The 16,464-nt window shown below is 44.3% G+C and overlaps 1 protein-coding gene across 4 annotated transcripts in view; it reads left to right on the forward strand.

Annotated features, from left to right (window-relative positions):
• Positions 1-5,725: 5,725 nt before the first annotated feature.
• Positions 5,726-16,464, forward strand: part of CEP120 (centrosomal protein 120) — a 71,162-nt gene continuing 60,423 nt past the window's right edge. The window contains exons 1-5 of one of the 4 annotated variants that reach the window (XM_045794845.2): positions 5,728-5,884; positions 6,143-6,220; positions 9,729-9,885; positions 11,119-11,233; positions 13,455-13,596. In XM_045794845.2, coding sequence (XP_045650801.2) covers positions 6,172-6,220; positions 9,729-9,885; positions 11,119-11,233; positions 13,455-13,596 — 463 coding nt within the window. In that variant the 5' untranslated portion in view covers positions 5,728-5,884; positions 6,143-6,171. Of the gene's footprint in view, positions 6,221-9,728; positions 9,886-11,118; positions 11,234-13,454; positions 13,597-16,464 lie in introns of all 4 variants that reach the window. The other 3 variants (XM_045794846.2, XM_087862351.1, XM_045794844.2) reach the window with 3 other exon arrangements.

Below are 16,464 nucleotides of genomic sequence, written 5' to 3' on the forward strand. Positions count from 1 at the left end.
CATACGACACCTCTTTGTCATCCTTTGAGTCACGGGGGACAACTGCAAGGCAACAAAGTCCCCCATCCAATATCCTGTCACCTGGTACGCTTGCTAGACTCTGCCTGGAAGCGGACCCATTTTTGCAAATGAAAAATTCTATGTTGGCAGCAAAAACACATACAATCATTTAGGAAGGACAGTTTACTGGTTTATGCAAGTGCCAAGGGATATCGGCTGAGCTATACCACTTGTGAAATGAGGTGACTAAGTATGCTAGCTGCTGGCTGTGGGGGCTGCTTATGCTATCACTCAGGGATGTGGGTGAGAAGTTGAGGGAGCCTTCTGTCTTCTCTGAATCCAGGCCATATGTTTAGAGCCTTTCTGTGAATTCAAGGGGTGTGGGGGGTGTGGGGGGGTAATGGGTAATGATTGTCTGTTGTTGTAATTCCTGGTTGTTCCTGGTGGCCATAACACAGACAGGCAGGAGACCATTTTCTACCCTTTGGGTGTGTTTGTAATATCATCATGAGCCCAAACCCCTGCTCCAGAGATATCTTAAAGTACAGAAGACTGTGTTACTGTTTCGTGGGGTCAGACTTCTGTGGCCCAAAAGCCCCAGAAGGCTGGGGAATGTCTCCTCCAGACAGCTGAGTAGGCTGAAACCAGCTCTTCCTCCACTATTGACTTCCATGTTTCAAGAGGAAGCTTTTCAGAAGGGAAAGAAATCGACACACATGAGACATTACGTAATGGGTGAATCAAAGTCCCACGGAGTCACAGAGCGTGTCTCCATGACACAGGGCCCCAGTGGCAGGGCTTTTTTCCAGCATAGAACATCTGTTGCATCCTTCACCCCTAAAATGGCGTCCTCTCAGGGCGCCTGGGTGACTCAGTCAGTTAAGTGTCTGAATCTTGAGCTCAGCGCAGATCCTATCTCAGGGTTGTGAGTTCAAGCCCTGGGTTGGGCTCCGTGCTGGGCTTGAAGCCTACTTAAAAAATAAAAAGAAAATGAAATAAAATGAAGTCTTCTCAAAAGTCTGCTGCTTCTAGTATGCAGGCATACTCCTGCATTCTCCTAATGGCCTCGTCTTTCCAGAGCAAACCTGAGCAGCACTTTCTGTTGGCCTGCAGCCCTTACCCACAGTTGCAGAACTATCTCTAGCTCTGTTCTCTATGGAGCAGGAAGCGTCCTCCCACCGTCTGCTCTGTGCCTTGCCTCAGAGAGAGAGCCACTGTGACACACACCACGACTCAGTGCCTCCAAGCCCGTTGCAGCCTAAAGGAACCCCACAGACCTTACTTCACAAAGGAGGGAGAATAAGAAATGTGGCTTTTCTTCAGACTCTTACATTGGACGGCAAGCTCCTCCTGCCCAGGCAGAAATTCCATCTCGGTCACCCCTGGGGTTCCCCACTGCACACACAAAATGTTGTGTGAAGGCGTTTGGGTTCTTACATCGAGCAAATATTGGGGAGGGCTTGTGAGGTTTTGCCCTTCCCTGTTACTGACAAGTCATCCAGCATCCAAACCTCCGGGGTCTCTTGACTTCTAGTGAGTTTCCTGATTCTGTGTCAAATTAGGGGCATAAGAACTTGTGCCAAGGATGATAAATGGGGGGCTAGGCTCTCCTTTCCCTGGGGACCCCACAGAGCTAGTCTTCGTTTCTGCCCCTTCAGAAGCTTCTGCCAAGGAGGGGAATGGGGGTCCCCAGCACATTGTCTTTCAGTCCTCTCCTTCCGACTCAGAGGGAATATCTTCTCCTTTCCAGACTCCTGTGCTTTTGCTGCCCTTCAGGGATGCCCATTAGAACCACCTTCCTGAGTGTAGTTCAGAGGTAACTAAAGTGTGTTCGGAATAAGTTTTGGTTGGCTCATGTAGTTGTTGTTGTTTTTAGCTGAAATTAGTTACCAGCATTTATTATTTTGTTAAAGATTTTCATTAGTTATTTGTCACAGAGAGAGAGCCCAAGCAGAGGGAGCAGCAGAGGGAGAGGGAGAAGCAGACTGCCTGGTGAGCAGGAAGCCAGACTCAGGGGGCTCCATCCCAGGACCCCAGGATCATGACCTGAGCCGAAGGCAGACGCTTTACCAATGGAGCCCGCCCTGGGCGCCCCCAGTAACCAGCACTGAAAAATCAAATGAGAGGGGCGCCTGCGTGGGTCCCTCAGTTAAGTGTCTGATTCTTGATTGGGCTCAGGTCATGATCTCAGAGTTGTGGGACTGAGGCCCGCGTTGGGCTGTGCACTGAGCCAACTCCCTCTGCACTTCCTCTCTCTCTCTCAAAATAAATAAATAAATTATGAAAATCAAAGACGTTCACATTAACCTCTACGATTCTAGCTTCTTAGGGAAATGTAGAAAACCTGGCTTTTACCAGGTGGCCGTAAGCAGCTGGGCTGAGAAGGTCCGGCCTGCTTTGGGCAGGTGCGGCCCCGCACGTGGCACGGGTTAATTGCAGCCACGTGACCTGAACGAGCGGGTGACTGTGGGGCGCCCCGCTGTGGCCTTTCCCAGGGGCCAGGGAGAGACACTGTTTCGGGAGGGTACCACCCTCAGAACATAAATAGAGGCCAAGGTGAGGGAATAGAAAAAAGCTGATTTTCTTTGCGGCACCACAAAAGAAACATGACAAAATGATCCATCTGTCCACATCCACCATCCCAATGGCCATGACCTTCAGAGATGTCATCATGGCCCCGGCTCCTCACGGAAGTAACGCCAGTTAATCTTCACCAACACCTAATAACCCTGTTTCACAGATGGGGAAGCCGAGGCTCAGAGAACAGCGACATGGCCAAGTCACAGAGTGGAACTTGGAACACAGGTCAGTATGGCTCTTCACTACTGGGCCACCTTGCCTCCCCTGCTGTGGACATTAGTGACTCTTCTTTGGGGGAGTGGGGGCACCCAAATTCATTGCCAGGTTTAATGTTATCTGATGCCGATTAGAAGTCAAGTCTTGTTGACGCTAAATGAGTAGAGGTCATGGCCTCCATTCTCCCTCCCTCTGCCAGAAGGAGGGAGGTCAGGGTCTGGAGGGTCACGGTCTGGCGCCGTGCTCTTGGACATCTCAGGTATTCAGTAAACGTGCTCATGTTGTTACTTCTACTAGCTTGTCTGACATTGTGCTAAGTGCACGTGTGTGTGTGTGTGTGTGTGTGTGTGTGTAGAGAAGGGACAAGAAGAGGGAAGGGACAGACAGGGGAACATAGCTCCTGATCCTTCCTGTCTTGAGCCATAAATGTTGCTGGATAGATAAAAAACTGGAGACCTACTATAACTAAAGTGTTTTTCAAAAATGTTACATAGCTTGAAAAAGAAAGACTGTCGTTTTATTTTTTCGGTAGAAATCCATAGAAACAGAAAGCTACCTAATATGATAAGCTTCTAGGAGGACAATTTAAATTTGCATGTTTATAATCAATCTCACCTTGTCTATTAGACAACATTTGTGTATCTTATGAGCATTTATCTAAGTAAATTTAGGCTAAAATATGATGGTTTATGCTAGAACTGAGGTTACTACTACTTAATATCATGTCTGAAAAAATTAGATTCTAGAATAACAGATAAAGAGGCTATGATGGAACAGATAAAGATGCTGGTGGAGTTATGATCCCATTGCTAGATGGGATGTATGTGGAATTTTATGGTATTAACTTTGTACAGTATGTAAAAAAAAGAACTCACTAAGTTGATGACTTCAGAAGCTGTGATAGGATTTTGAGAGTAATTGTGTTGTTCAGAAGAGTCCAGATAAAAAAAACCCTATGCAAATTTTACTATGTGAGAAAGTTTCCTAGTTAATTGTAATGGTTTGTCAGATTTTCTTTTCTGATTTGAGATTATTGTCTGACATTCAGTGATGGTTTACAAGCTAGCTTGTCAGCCTGAAATGTCATAAAACAAAACAATGAAGGGTATTGATGGCAATTCCCTACTTCTTGTACAGCTACTAACTTAAGGTCTGTTACTGTTTATATAAAAAGATAATAACTAACTGGCATTTACTACGTTTATGTCCTGAACTAAGAAATTATGTATACTACTATTGTATAGCTGAAATTGAGGCTCAGAGAGGCTAAGTGACTTGCCTAGGGTCAGCTAGCATGTAAATGGTAGAATTAGGTCCTAAACTCTGATTTCCAGGGGTATTCTTTGCGTTGGAGACCCTTGGTCTCATTGCTTTGGTCTCCTTCTGTCTAGGGTTTAAACTAAGCAGTGTTTTACACCATAATAAGCTTGTATCTGGCTTGCTGTCGTTGATCCTTTTGTGGGTCTCGAGTATTGTCAATGTGGACCTCTCCATTAGACTGTTCAACAGGTGATATGTTAAATAATGACATTGGTCTTGTATCAACAGCATTTAGACTGGTAAAATCCACAGGGTACATGACCAATTTCTTTAATGAAGAGTTTTAAGGGGAACAAAAAGTGAAAGTGAGTACCTCTACTTGAAAAGATATGAAAGACATCAACCAAATACACTGTTTTGGAACCACTTTGGATCCTGATTTGAATGAAAACAACTGAAAAATAATTATTAGACAATCAGGGAAATTTGAACAATGTACACTTAAGGTTTTAAGGAATTATTTTTAATTTTTTAGGTAAAATAATGCAATTGAGGTTAAGTAATATATCAAGATGTTTTATGTTTTAGAGGTACATGTTGACAGAGATGAATTGATACAATGTCAGGGACTTCCTCCAAATTAACGGAGCAGATGAAGATTGGTCATCAATTGATAATTGTTGAAGCCGTGTTTTGGGTACTTGGTGTTTCACTGTATTATTCTATCTACTTTTGTGTCTGTTTGACATCTTACACATAAGAATGCATTGTTCAACGGTGAACCCGAAGTAGATCATTACTTTGGTTTTATATTGCATAATGCCTCATTTCCGGGAACTCCGAAGGGGACGGAAAGGGTCTTAGGAGTCGTCTAACCCCATGTGCACATCCTTCTCCTTTCCTTTTGGCACGAATGGGGGTGGGGTGGGGATTGTTTTTTCCTTCTCGTTCACCCCTCCCCACCCCCACCCCGCCCGAAATCCACTTTCAAGCCAGATAACCTCCAAAGGATTTCTAATCTTTCCTAAAATAAAGCCTGAAGGTCGGGAGGGGGGATGCCTTAATTTCGGTCTTGATTGCGCTAATTAGTTACCCAGTTGTCAGAGGGGGCCGGAGAACCTATACTTTTAATTTCCCTGCCCACGTGACAATGTTTTTATTTCAGGGTAATTTCTAAAGTACAGGAAATTCTCGGAGAGTTTACGTCACCGCCAGCAGTTACAGTAATTACCGTATTGACGCTACTTGTTTTCAAAAACGTGAATGTTTGCGGGGCGGCGCGACTCCTAGCTAGGCATTTTTCAGTTCAGACTTAAATCGTTATTAAATCATTCTGTGATTTCATTTTTAAGCAGTCGTGACGCTGGGGATCTGAACGGAGCTGTGGGTGTGTGTGTGTGTGTGTGAGCGTGCGTGTTCTCCATCTCCATTGCTGTATTTCCCAGGTCTTGTTTGCGGGTGAAAAAGCAGAGAACACACCACATTCACACTCCTCGTAGTGGCGCTGCCGGAAGCGTTCGCGGCAGGAGTGCGCCTGCGCAGTCGGGCCCCGCCAACGTGCCTGCCTTCCCCCGTCCGGCTAGCAGGGGGCGCTGTGAGGCAGTGGACTAGTCTCCCTAGAGCTCTGGAACATAGCATAAAAGGGCAGGAGGCGAAGCGGGCGGAGGGGCGTTCTATCCGCGACTGCCCTGGTCTCTATCACCCTTTGTCCTCCAGCTTTCCCCCGGCACTGGGCCTGCGGGCCTGGTTGCTAGGCGGAAGCGGGGCGCGGCGGCTGCCGCTGCAGCTGCCCGGGCGTTTGAAAAAGCGGCAACGCAGGCGGCAAAAGGTCCTCTGGCGGCGGGCTCACCTGTCCCTGCAGACAGGCCGAGCGGCCTTTGCCGTTGCCTTGAGTCGGGGCAGGCTAGGGCTGGGCTGGCGGCCCGGGGCCGGGGAGCCCGGCGCGCTGCAGGAGGGGGCAGGCCCGGGCCGCGGAGCGGGGTCCCGGCGTCGGGAGCCGTGGGCGGGCGGTGGGAGCTCCGCCGGGAGCCCTGCTGGTGGTCGCGGGCCTGCCGCGTCTCACCCGGGTCCCTCTTCCCCCAAGCAGACCCCGCCTGCGGGCCGCCCACCGCGACCATGGTCTCCAAGTCCGACCAACTGCTCATCGTCGTGTCCATCCTAGAAGGTGAGCGGCCGGGGGCTGGCTTTTGCAACTGCTGCTGGCTGAGTTTTAACAGAGCGGCGTGCGACCGAGGCTTGGTTAACCTTAAGAACTTTGTCATCTTTGCTTTTGCGCTCCCCCAGGTCTCGTTCACAGCTGTGAGTCTGTTAGGTCTGTGAGGCCGTGAATTTAAACACCTCTAAGGGAGCATGAGAGCTATCAGGGATAGGTGGTATTTAGCGTGAGTAGCCAGAGCCCCAGAGAATGTAGGAAAGACGATTTCCATCAGAAGCAGCATGTTGATGACTTTTATCTGTGAGTTGTGTGGGCCTGCAAAGCACGTTCTGTTCAGCGGCCTCCTGGTGATACCATTTGTGAGTCGAATACAGGTTTTCTGCAGTATTGCGGGGGGCCATACCCTTTGCGAGTCTTGATAGGGGACTTAGAGGACTAGAGTTGTCAAGACGGTCTGTTGTACGTGCCTTGAAGTCCGGTAGGTTGAATAAATGACATTTGTCTATTGGAGGCTCTTTGAGTGGCAGGCACTGTCCTGGGAATGGAAGGGTAGAACAGCCCTAGTCCTAAAAGCTCAGGGTATAGCATGGAGAATGTGTGTAATTCATCAGGGTTCGGAAGAAGGAAAGGCAAGCTCTCAGGATGATTTCTCAGCGGAGGTGACATTGATTTGGGTCCTAAGGGATAATGAGGTTTGTGTCTAGGGAAAAAAGGAAGGGAGGGCTTTGAAGAGCAGAGAGCACTTAAGGTATGGAAAAGCAAGGCATTGTCTGCAATTGTTTAAATTCAGGGTGGTTGGAGAGTAGGTGGCAGAAAGTGGGGGGCATAGGAATTGGTAGGTAGAGTGAAGATAGGTTATGACTAACGTGACAACAGTCATCTTGAGTGGGCCAGAGGAATGGCTGGCTTTTTTTTTTCCTTTTTTCTTTCTTTTTTTTTTTTTTAACCACCTAGGGGAGATCCTTTGTGGAGGCTTGGCACTGTTTGGGGGATGAGAGGGAATGAGTTGTAATGAGTTTTGGAACAAAACTGAGCAGAAGCTGTAAAGTGTTGGGTCATTTTTAACTGGTATATTACTGATTGTTTAAAGCCCGAGGATTGAAATCCCCTTATAATTTGGTTAATAAAAGCTTTTGGAATTGGTACTTGCTCCCTGTAGCATAGCAGCAAACCGACATAGAAGGCACTCTCTTTCCCTTCAGGGATGTGCAGGGAAGGGAACCTGAATTCACTCCCTTCTTGGGGAGATACGATTCATCTGCAGGACACAGTATGGCGGAATGCTTTATAATATTAAAAACACTGGACGTGGGCCGTAAACATAGGTTTTGGGGGTGAGTGGGGATGATGGCTTAAGGGCTGTGAGTGGTAAGTAAGGATGGAAGAAAGTCCTTGCTGGCGGTTAGATAACCCAGGCCAGTGATGGAGTAAGTATGGTGGATGGAATGGTGAAGAAGCCTGCAAGATGCCCGGGGTCAAGGGAGGTGAACGTTGAGGAATATTCTGGTAAAATAAGCTTGTGTAGCTGGAGTGAATAGAGCTTGGAGGAAAAAGAGGGAGGCAGCCCGTATTCCTAAGTAGGAGAGCATTATTTGCCAGTTTCATAGTGGTGTGCAGGGAGGGGACCTGGATTCAGGGATGTCAGTTAGGTGTTGCCACACACATAGCTACCGCTGGAGTGGGGACCTCCCTGCAAAGTGTCTCGTTTTGTTTGTTTCCATTCATCGTAGCCATGCTGTTGCCTTAAGCCCAGAACCTGAGTATCCTCATCTTCCTGGGTTCCTTCTCCAACCCCACCTTCCAAACTGAGTTTTGTTGGGTTTATTTTTAAAATAATACTGGGGGCACCACGGAAACTTCTAAATGAGAATTTTTCCGTTCTGAGCACCCTGCTTTGCAGCCCTCGTTATGGACCCAATCTATTGTGGTTATCTTTTCAGTAGTCTGTTTCACGAATGGTTTGGTTTTCCTTCTCAGGGAACTTCTGCTTACAGTACTATCTAGGGTCATCTTTTGAAATGCAGATCCAATTGTCTTCAAATCCTTCGGTGTCCTAAAGGATAATGTCTATACTTTTTAGAACAGGATTCATGGCCCTTTACGAGAGACCACTTACCTACCTTTTCAGCTTGATCTCTTCTCCTGCCATATGTTGCTGTGTTCCGAGCTCTTTACTTCTATCGAGCTACCTGCAGGTTCTTGACTGCACCTCTAGAAATGCCCTTTATTCAAAAGAAAAGGATGAGATTTCTTCCATGACTAAAACTGGGGCTGTGTGCTGGATTCCAAGGGTGAAAAAGATGAGGTTTCTGTTCTCAGAGTATTGTCTTTGGAATGAGGCAGGCACCTGTTCGTTCTAACGCGTATTCTCTGGTCTCAGGCCAATTGGAACTTAGGGTAACGTGGCTGACAATAAAGGTTGTTTTTTGTTTTTTGACATTGATGAACTTAATTGGGGGAAGCTGGTGATCTTTTAGAGCGGCTCAAAATGATGACCAGAGAAAGGCCTCTGTGATTGCCTATTTCGAGAGCCGTGCCCTCTGTGCTAGGACTCCTAAGTGGGGAGTTGCAGATGAGAGCTTCAGGTAGAAAGTCACAGGCTGGCAATCGAGATCTTTCTGAGCCCTTCCTTACGTGTAGCTTGTTCCAGGGTGAGTAGCAGCTGGCATGTATTTACTTAACAGGGGTCAACGCTCGTCTCCTCAAAATGCCCCTCACCAGACCTGTAAACAGGTTGACTGTAAGATCCTTGTTCTTTAGTTCTTCAGCTTCCCGTTCGCAGCGTCTTCAGTTTGTCTCTTTTCACTAGACCCTCCATGCCTTGAGGGCAAGTACTCTGTTTGACTCTTTGCATCCCATCATTTGACATGGTTAATACCTGGCTCTGCTCTGCCTTCAGTAAACAGTGAAGGAGTGGAGTCAGGCAGTACCAAATCTGATAATTTACAGAATTGGCCTTGAGATTTGAGTGAATGAATGAAAACACGTGTCTGCTTTTCTCCGGCTGATTTGCTGAGTGTTCTCAACTGTGTAAACAGGAAAATTAAGATGCAGGTTGATTGGCTTTTGCTAATTTGATTGTTTCCCGACTCTCTGGATGACTTCACTGCTCTGTATTAACAGCTGATATAGTAATAGCTAATATTGGTGGAACCATGTTTTTGTTTAATTCTAAACGTCACTGAGATCATTGCTGCTCAAAGGGTGAATCGAGGACAACAGCATTGACATCACGTGGGTAATGAATGCAGCCTCTCAGGCCCACCCTAGACCTAGTGAACCAGAATCTATACTTTAACAGCGTCCCAGATGAGTCTTGCACGTTAACCTTTGAGAAGCACTAATCTACAACTTGAAGCCTTCAGTTTGATCCCTTTCCCGAGGACCATGAGTCTGTGTTAGTAGGTAGTGGAATATATACGTCAGCCTGACGCAGGTCAGTTTTTAAACCACGTGCTAAAAGATCCTATTTGATTTTTGTATACTTGTGATTAACCTGTATGCTCTTTTATTCCAGGTCGCCATTTCCCCAAGCGTCCAAAGCATATGCTTGTGGTAGAAGCAAAGTTTGATGGAGAACAGTTGGCTACTGACCCTGTGGACCACACCGACCAGCCAGAATTTGCTACCGAGTTAGCCTGGGAGATCGACCGGAAAGCCCTCCATCAGCACAGGTGACTCTTATTTTCAGTTGGTTCTGCTCTGTTTTTTAGGCTCCTAGAGATGAAGAAATTTATCTTATTAAATTATAGTAACAATGATGATAATGTTCGTTTAGTGGTTTTCTTATGTGCCAGGAGTTTTTCAAAGTACTTGGCAGTAATAATTGATTTGAGCATTGGATCAACCCTATGAAGCAGGTGGTTGGATTTCCCCCGTTACAGGTGAGAAAACTGAGGCCTAAGAAGGGAAGTAACTTGTTGTAAATCAGTGAGCTGGATAGCAGTAGAGTTTAGCCACTCGAGCTCTGGAGCCTACATTTGTAACCACTACACCTAGCTTTTTCTGAGAGAATAGATATTCTAGAAGGGAATAGATATATTCTAGAAGGGCTATAATGATGCTTACCCACTATGAAATAAGGGTTGGAGTTTATGTAATTTCTATTACTTCATTTACTATCTACTTGGCCTGGCTTGCCAAGGATATATAGAGATAACGTTTATAGTAATTACATAGGGGACTCTTTCTAATTCATTTTATACTTAATTTTAGACATGAAAACACTTGGATCAGTACATAAAACAGGCTTAAAGTTAGAACATCTTATTTCATGAACTCCGATAACTAGAAACCGGCAAGAGTACAGATACTTGTATTTTAAAAAGCATTGAAAATACTTTTATTTGGGGAAACAAAATCATTCATTGCTGTGACTTAGGACTAGAGCAAATAAAATTACAAAGTAAAAATTCTTAGAGAAGATCAGAATTTTGTTTTCAGTGACTTCTGGAATAGTTTGTGATGTTTATGGTAATTAATTCCTAAGTTAATTTCATTATTTTAGTGACAAAAAGAGCTTTAGCTTATATATTTGTAGTTTTATGTTTGTGTGACAGTATAAGGAAAACATTTTGAAATCAATTTTGAGGATTCATTGTAGTTTTTTACTTTAAAAGAGGTCTTTATATTATAGAAGCTTGAAAAACACTGCCCTACAGCATAGCTTCTCAGATGAGAGACCAAGATTTTTGACGGGCTTTGAATATTACTTGGTATAAAGATAAATAGGCATAATTAATAGTTGGTGTCAGTGGAAGAAGTTTTCAGAAAATATAGAATAGTTTTTGGTTATCCAACAAAATAATTGTTTTGATAGTGGTGGGCAGCTTTTTCAAAGCTAACAGAACATCAGGAAATACTAAGCAGAAGCTACTTTATCCGTAATGTAAATTGTTACCTTACAGGTTGCAACGAACTCCTATCAAACTGCAGTGTTTTGCCTTGGATCCTGTATCTTCAGCCAAGGAGACTATAGGTTACATTGTTCTAGACTTAAGAACTGCTCAGGAAACAAAGCAGGTACTAGCCTCTTGATGTTTTGTTACTGATTCTGTTAGTTGACGATTTTTAGTAGATACCAGATTGATGGAAAGGACACGGAATACTGGACCTGAAAGGTTGTGGGGTGGGTGGGGTTTGAGGCAGCATGGCAGTTCTTAGGTTTCAGTCCCTTCCAAGCATGCAGGCTGGAAGTCCAGGAGTCTTCCTCCTCGCCTCCCTCTTCAGCCTCCGTAGCCCCCCCTTCCCAGTTGGTGTCGGGCCTCCAGCTGCCCCTTCCTGATCCAGCTGCTGTTCTGTATTCTCGCCACCGCCCTCGCAGCCTAAGCCACTGTCCTTTCTTAACTTGGCTGTGGTAGTAGCCTTCCGATGGGTTTCTCTGCGTCCCGCTCCTTGCTTTCCTCCTGTAGCAGAGCAAGTGAACTTACCGCACTGCGCTTCGATGACCAAAACAGTATGCTCGCCTCCCACAAACTTGCACACGCGCGCATGCACACACACACACACACACACACACACACACAGAAAGAAGGAAAAAGAATTCAGGGTCTTGATTCCTAGGTCAGTGTTTTCTGTTACTGAAAATGTCTCTTCCATCTTTTTATAATCTCTTCTAACCTTATTTTATGTTACTGACTTTGGAAATGCTCACTTCCAATTTTTGTTAATAACTTTGTTTTGTCACAACTCTCTTAAGAGAAGAAAGTGGAAAAAAACCACTTGTTTTTTGAAGTCCTTTATTCCTGATTGGAACCCTAAAGTAGGATTCTGTGCAGAAAAGTGGATCTATTTACCAACGTTTTCACTGCTGGTAGTCATGATATAGAAATGAGACCGTTAGCTTAGCCCAAATTTGGAATCCTTCAAAAGAAACTGAAATTTTAAAAAATGTTTTTTAAAAGAGAATCTGCCTCTCCTCCCTCCTTGGGTACTCCTCAGCTCTCTGTGCCCAGGTTCTGAAAAAGGTTTTCTTTCTTGAGTTTTAGCCCCATAACCATGGTTGTGCCCCTGATGCCCTTAACTAGCTTTACTACAACTGGAGCAAGACTCCTGTGCGGCGGCTTAGGTTACATACAAGGTGAATTGTCCTAGGGGTAGGATCCCTGGGAGGACGTCCTGCCTGGGAATGCTCTTGACATTGCCCCCCTCCCCCGCCCAGGCCCCGCCCCCAGGCCTATAGACCCTTTGTCATCATAATTGTTTTTTTATCTCTATCAGAGATAAGGAGAAATGTCTCAGAACTTAAGAGTTTTAGGAAAGCCAGATGTTGTCTTGCTTTTTCTCTCCTGTTTATTTGCAGAAGTATTTGAATTGGTGAGTAGAATATAAGAAGTTCAAAATAAATTGATTCTCCATAAATGAACGTAAACACAGAAAAACCCAGATTTGTTTTTCTAGGTTAGGTAATGGAAAAATCAAAAATTTTCTGAGTCGCTGAAACTCTTTCTCAGGCTCATACTTAAAATATCTATCATAAAAAATACAGCAAGGGACTCTGAGTTTTTCCTTTAAAAATACAAAACAAAACCTTGGGTGTGGGTTTATTTAAAGGCTAGGGCCTAGTTCGTCCTACTTTACTTACCACGCATAGCTGGATACAAAACAGCAGCTTTTGGTTTTTAATCTGTATAAGCACCGGTTTGCGTGGCTTTATGGAATAGCGCTCAGAGTAAGAACACTGTGTCCGTGAATTGCCGTGGTGACCCCGCAGGAGTGAAACACGGGGTCCTGGGCCATGATAGGGCAGGCTGGCTTGGTTACCAGAATTTCTCACAATTACTGTGGGAGGGTGGTGAGGTAATTTAGAATGCTTGATTCTGTGAGAAAGCCTTTATATTTTAGTCAGCTGTGTGGTTCATTACCCAGAACTCGACACCAGGTCTCTCCGCTTTTGTGTTTTGTTAGTGTTTTTGTTAGCGCTAGCTTTCCTTTTCCCTCATTGGATACATGCGGAACAAAGGAGAAATGGGGGCCCGCAGCAAAGGTATACCAGAAAAAATGAAAAAATGAGGGGTTAGGGAAATGGAAAATGGGTAGTCTAAACTTATTTTTTCCAAGAGGAAGTTCAGTTAGGTTCCTAAGTAGGATTACATTCTTTGGCAGAAAATGTGAAAAATATTTTAAAAGCAGAGAAAGTACTCAGAAACTACAGGAAATATATTTGGAACCTTCCAGAATGTTGCCCGCTGTCGTCGATTTCGTATTAATTATTGAGGTGGTTTTGCTTTGTTTTACTCTCCAGGCTCCAAAATGGTACCAGCTGTTGAGTAATAAATACACCAAGTTCAAGGCTGAGATACAGATAAGCATTGCTTTGGAAACAGACACAAAGGCCCCAGTGGATAGTTTTAAAGCCAAAGGAGCCCCCCCTCGAGATGGAAAAGGTTTGTGCATCATCTCTAAGGACATTGTCTGAAAAGTTGTCACTGTGGACTGGGACTTCAGGAACGGTGAGCTACGGCGTGATAGGCAAACACACATAGGACCGTGAACCGATTTTACTCAAGCGCATCAGACACACGTGCGATTATTAAACACGCAGCACTTGCTGCTCTAAGCTCTTGTTTACAAAACCGAGAAATAAAGCAAGATGTTCTTTTCTTTATTTGGTATATAACAGAGGAAAGCAGAATTTTGTTTTCTTAAAAATTGATACTTAGGAAAATCTTCTTCCTAGAGTGAGTGCAGGAAAGCCAGAAACTTCGGCTGTTCTCTCTTCCCTCAGCTATTAACAACACCTTCCTTTTTTTTTTTTTTTTAAATAAACTTTATTTTTTAGAGTCTTTTGAGGTTCACAGCGAAATCGAGTGTGAAGTACAGATTGTTGCTGCATACCCCCATCTCCCTGGCCACAGAGCCTCCCCACCATCAACATCCCTCACCAGAGGGGACACTTGGTAAAACTGATGAACCGACGTTAACAACTCACGATCACCCAAAGTCCATAGTTGATACTAGGATTTACTTTTGGTGTTTGTATTACAGTGTGTAAGTTTAGACGAATGTGTAATGACACACCTGCGATTGTAGTGTCCCACGGAAGAGTTTGACTGCTCTAAAAATTGTCTACTCTGCTTCTTCCTCCCTCCTACCTAACTCTGGCAAACGCTGGTTTTTGTTTTTTAATTGTAGCATAGTTGACATCAATGTCCTATTAGTTTCAAGTGTACAACACAGAGGTTTGACAAGTCTGTTCCTTACGCTGTGCTCACAAGCGTAGAGCCCCTCTGTCCCCATACAAGGGTGTCACAGTACCATCCCTGCGCTGTACCTTTCGTCCCTGTGACTGACTCGTTCCGTGACCGGAAGCCGGTACCTCCCACTGTCCCTCATTCAGTGTGCCCTCCCCCGGCAATCATCAGTTTGGTGTCTGTTGTATTTATAGATATGATTCTGCTAGGAATGTATTTTGCATCATCTGCCAACAAAGACCGTATTATGTCTTTATTCCCGCTCGGCATGCCTTTGTTTCCTTTGTTTATCTACCCCCATTAGCCGGGACCTGGAATATGATACTTAGAAACACTGATGAAAGGGGATCTCCTTGCTGTGTTCCTGTAGGGTTTTTATGGATGTTCTTCGTCAAGTTGAGGAAGTTTCTCTCTATTTGTAGTTGGCTTAGGGTGTTTTATCATTACTGAGTGTTGGATTTTGTCACATGCTTTTTCTGCATCTTTCGATGCCGTCATGTGGTTTTTCTTTGGCCTGTTGATCTGACGGATCATAGTAACATTTTCCAGGGTTGAAGCAGCCTTGCGTACCTGAGCAAAATGGCATTTGGTTGTGGTACGTAGTTCTTTTCATGCATAGTTGGATTCAGTCGACTAATATTTTGTTGAGAATCTGTGCATGTATGTTAATAAGAGATAGTGGTCTGTTGTTTTCTTTTTTGTAATGTCTTGGTCTGGTTTTTGACATCAGGGTAATGCTGGCCTCTTAGAGTTAGGAATTATTACCTCTGCTTCTATCGTCTGAGAAAGATGAGAGAGAATTGGTATATCTTCCTTGAATGTTTGCTAGAATTCACCAATGAAGTCATCAGGGTCTGGTGCTTTCTGTTTTGTAAAGGTATTGATTCAATTTCATTAGAAGATACAGGCCTATTCAGATTGTGTGAGTTTGGGCAGACTTTGTCTTTCAAGGCAATTGGTCCATTTCGTGGAGGTTATCAAATTTTTGCGTGTAAAGTTGTTCTCCTAGTTTTCCTTCAGTATCCTTTTAATGTCAGTGGAATCTGTAGTGATGTCCCTTCTTTTGTTATTGATAATTTGTGTTTTCTCTCCTTTTCTCTTAGCAACATTGACTAAATGCTTAATGGTGTGATCGATGTTTTTGGAGAGCCAGCTTTTGGTTTCTTTGGTTTTCTTCATTGATTTCCATATCATTGATTTAAGCTCCAGTTTTTATTGTTTCTCTCCCTCTGCTGGCTTTGAATTTAATTTTCAAAAATTTGCTGCTGTTTTCTGTTTTCCTGAGATAGAAGCTTAGATTTTTGTTTGGTTTATTTTGTGTTTTAGTATGTCTTGTAATTTTTTGTTGAAAGGTGGACACGATACACTGGCTAAACAGAAATGGGCCTTTAGTAACACAGGGATAAGGTGTTGGGAGAGGGGAACCTTTTTGTAGTCCTGTGACTGAGTCTCAGTGTTCGGGTGAACCTGTCCCCCTGCACTGCTTTGGCTTGTCCGATGGCAGATTGAGGTGGTACATCTCTGGCGTGAATGTCACAGAAGTGATGCTCTGTTGTTCTCCTCTCATCTTTGCAGGTGGCATAAAATTTTGGTTTGTCCCATTGCTGATGATATGGTGATACTCATTTTGGTTACTTGATTAACATGTAGTGTGTATCTGTTTTCAACTATAAATTTTTTTTAAGTAATCGATAATTTGTAAGTCATTATTTAAAAATTGTGAAAATACTCATTCCTTATCAAACCCTCAATTTACTTCTATTGTGTAAGTTTGGACTTAGAGTGTTCTCTTTTTGTTTAGGGGGTTAAAATATTTATCGTTGTTTGTCCCAGATTTGTGCAAGAGGAGCCCCTTCGAGCTTCTTCTGTTTCCTTTCGCCCGTCTCTGTATAATTCTTTGAGCTTTTTCTTGGTTTCTGGTGTAGGAAGACGGTACAGGCTGATGTTCTTTCCTATCTCAGCCCTGGATTCAGCTGTTTGTTTAGGGAACCCTGCTTCCTTTTAGCAAAGAAAGCTGTTTAGGAGTCAAGGTCCAGGTGCAGGGTATGCCAGTTGCTCTTG

This window comes from Ursus americanus, chromosome 5 (genome assembly GCF_024610735.1).
Source record: "Ursus americanus isolate L20-20 chromosome 5, mUrsAme1.1.p, whole genome shotgun sequence".
NCBI classification, from domain to species: domain Eukaryota; kingdom Metazoa; phylum Chordata; class Mammalia; order Carnivora; family Ursidae; genus Ursus; species Ursus americanus.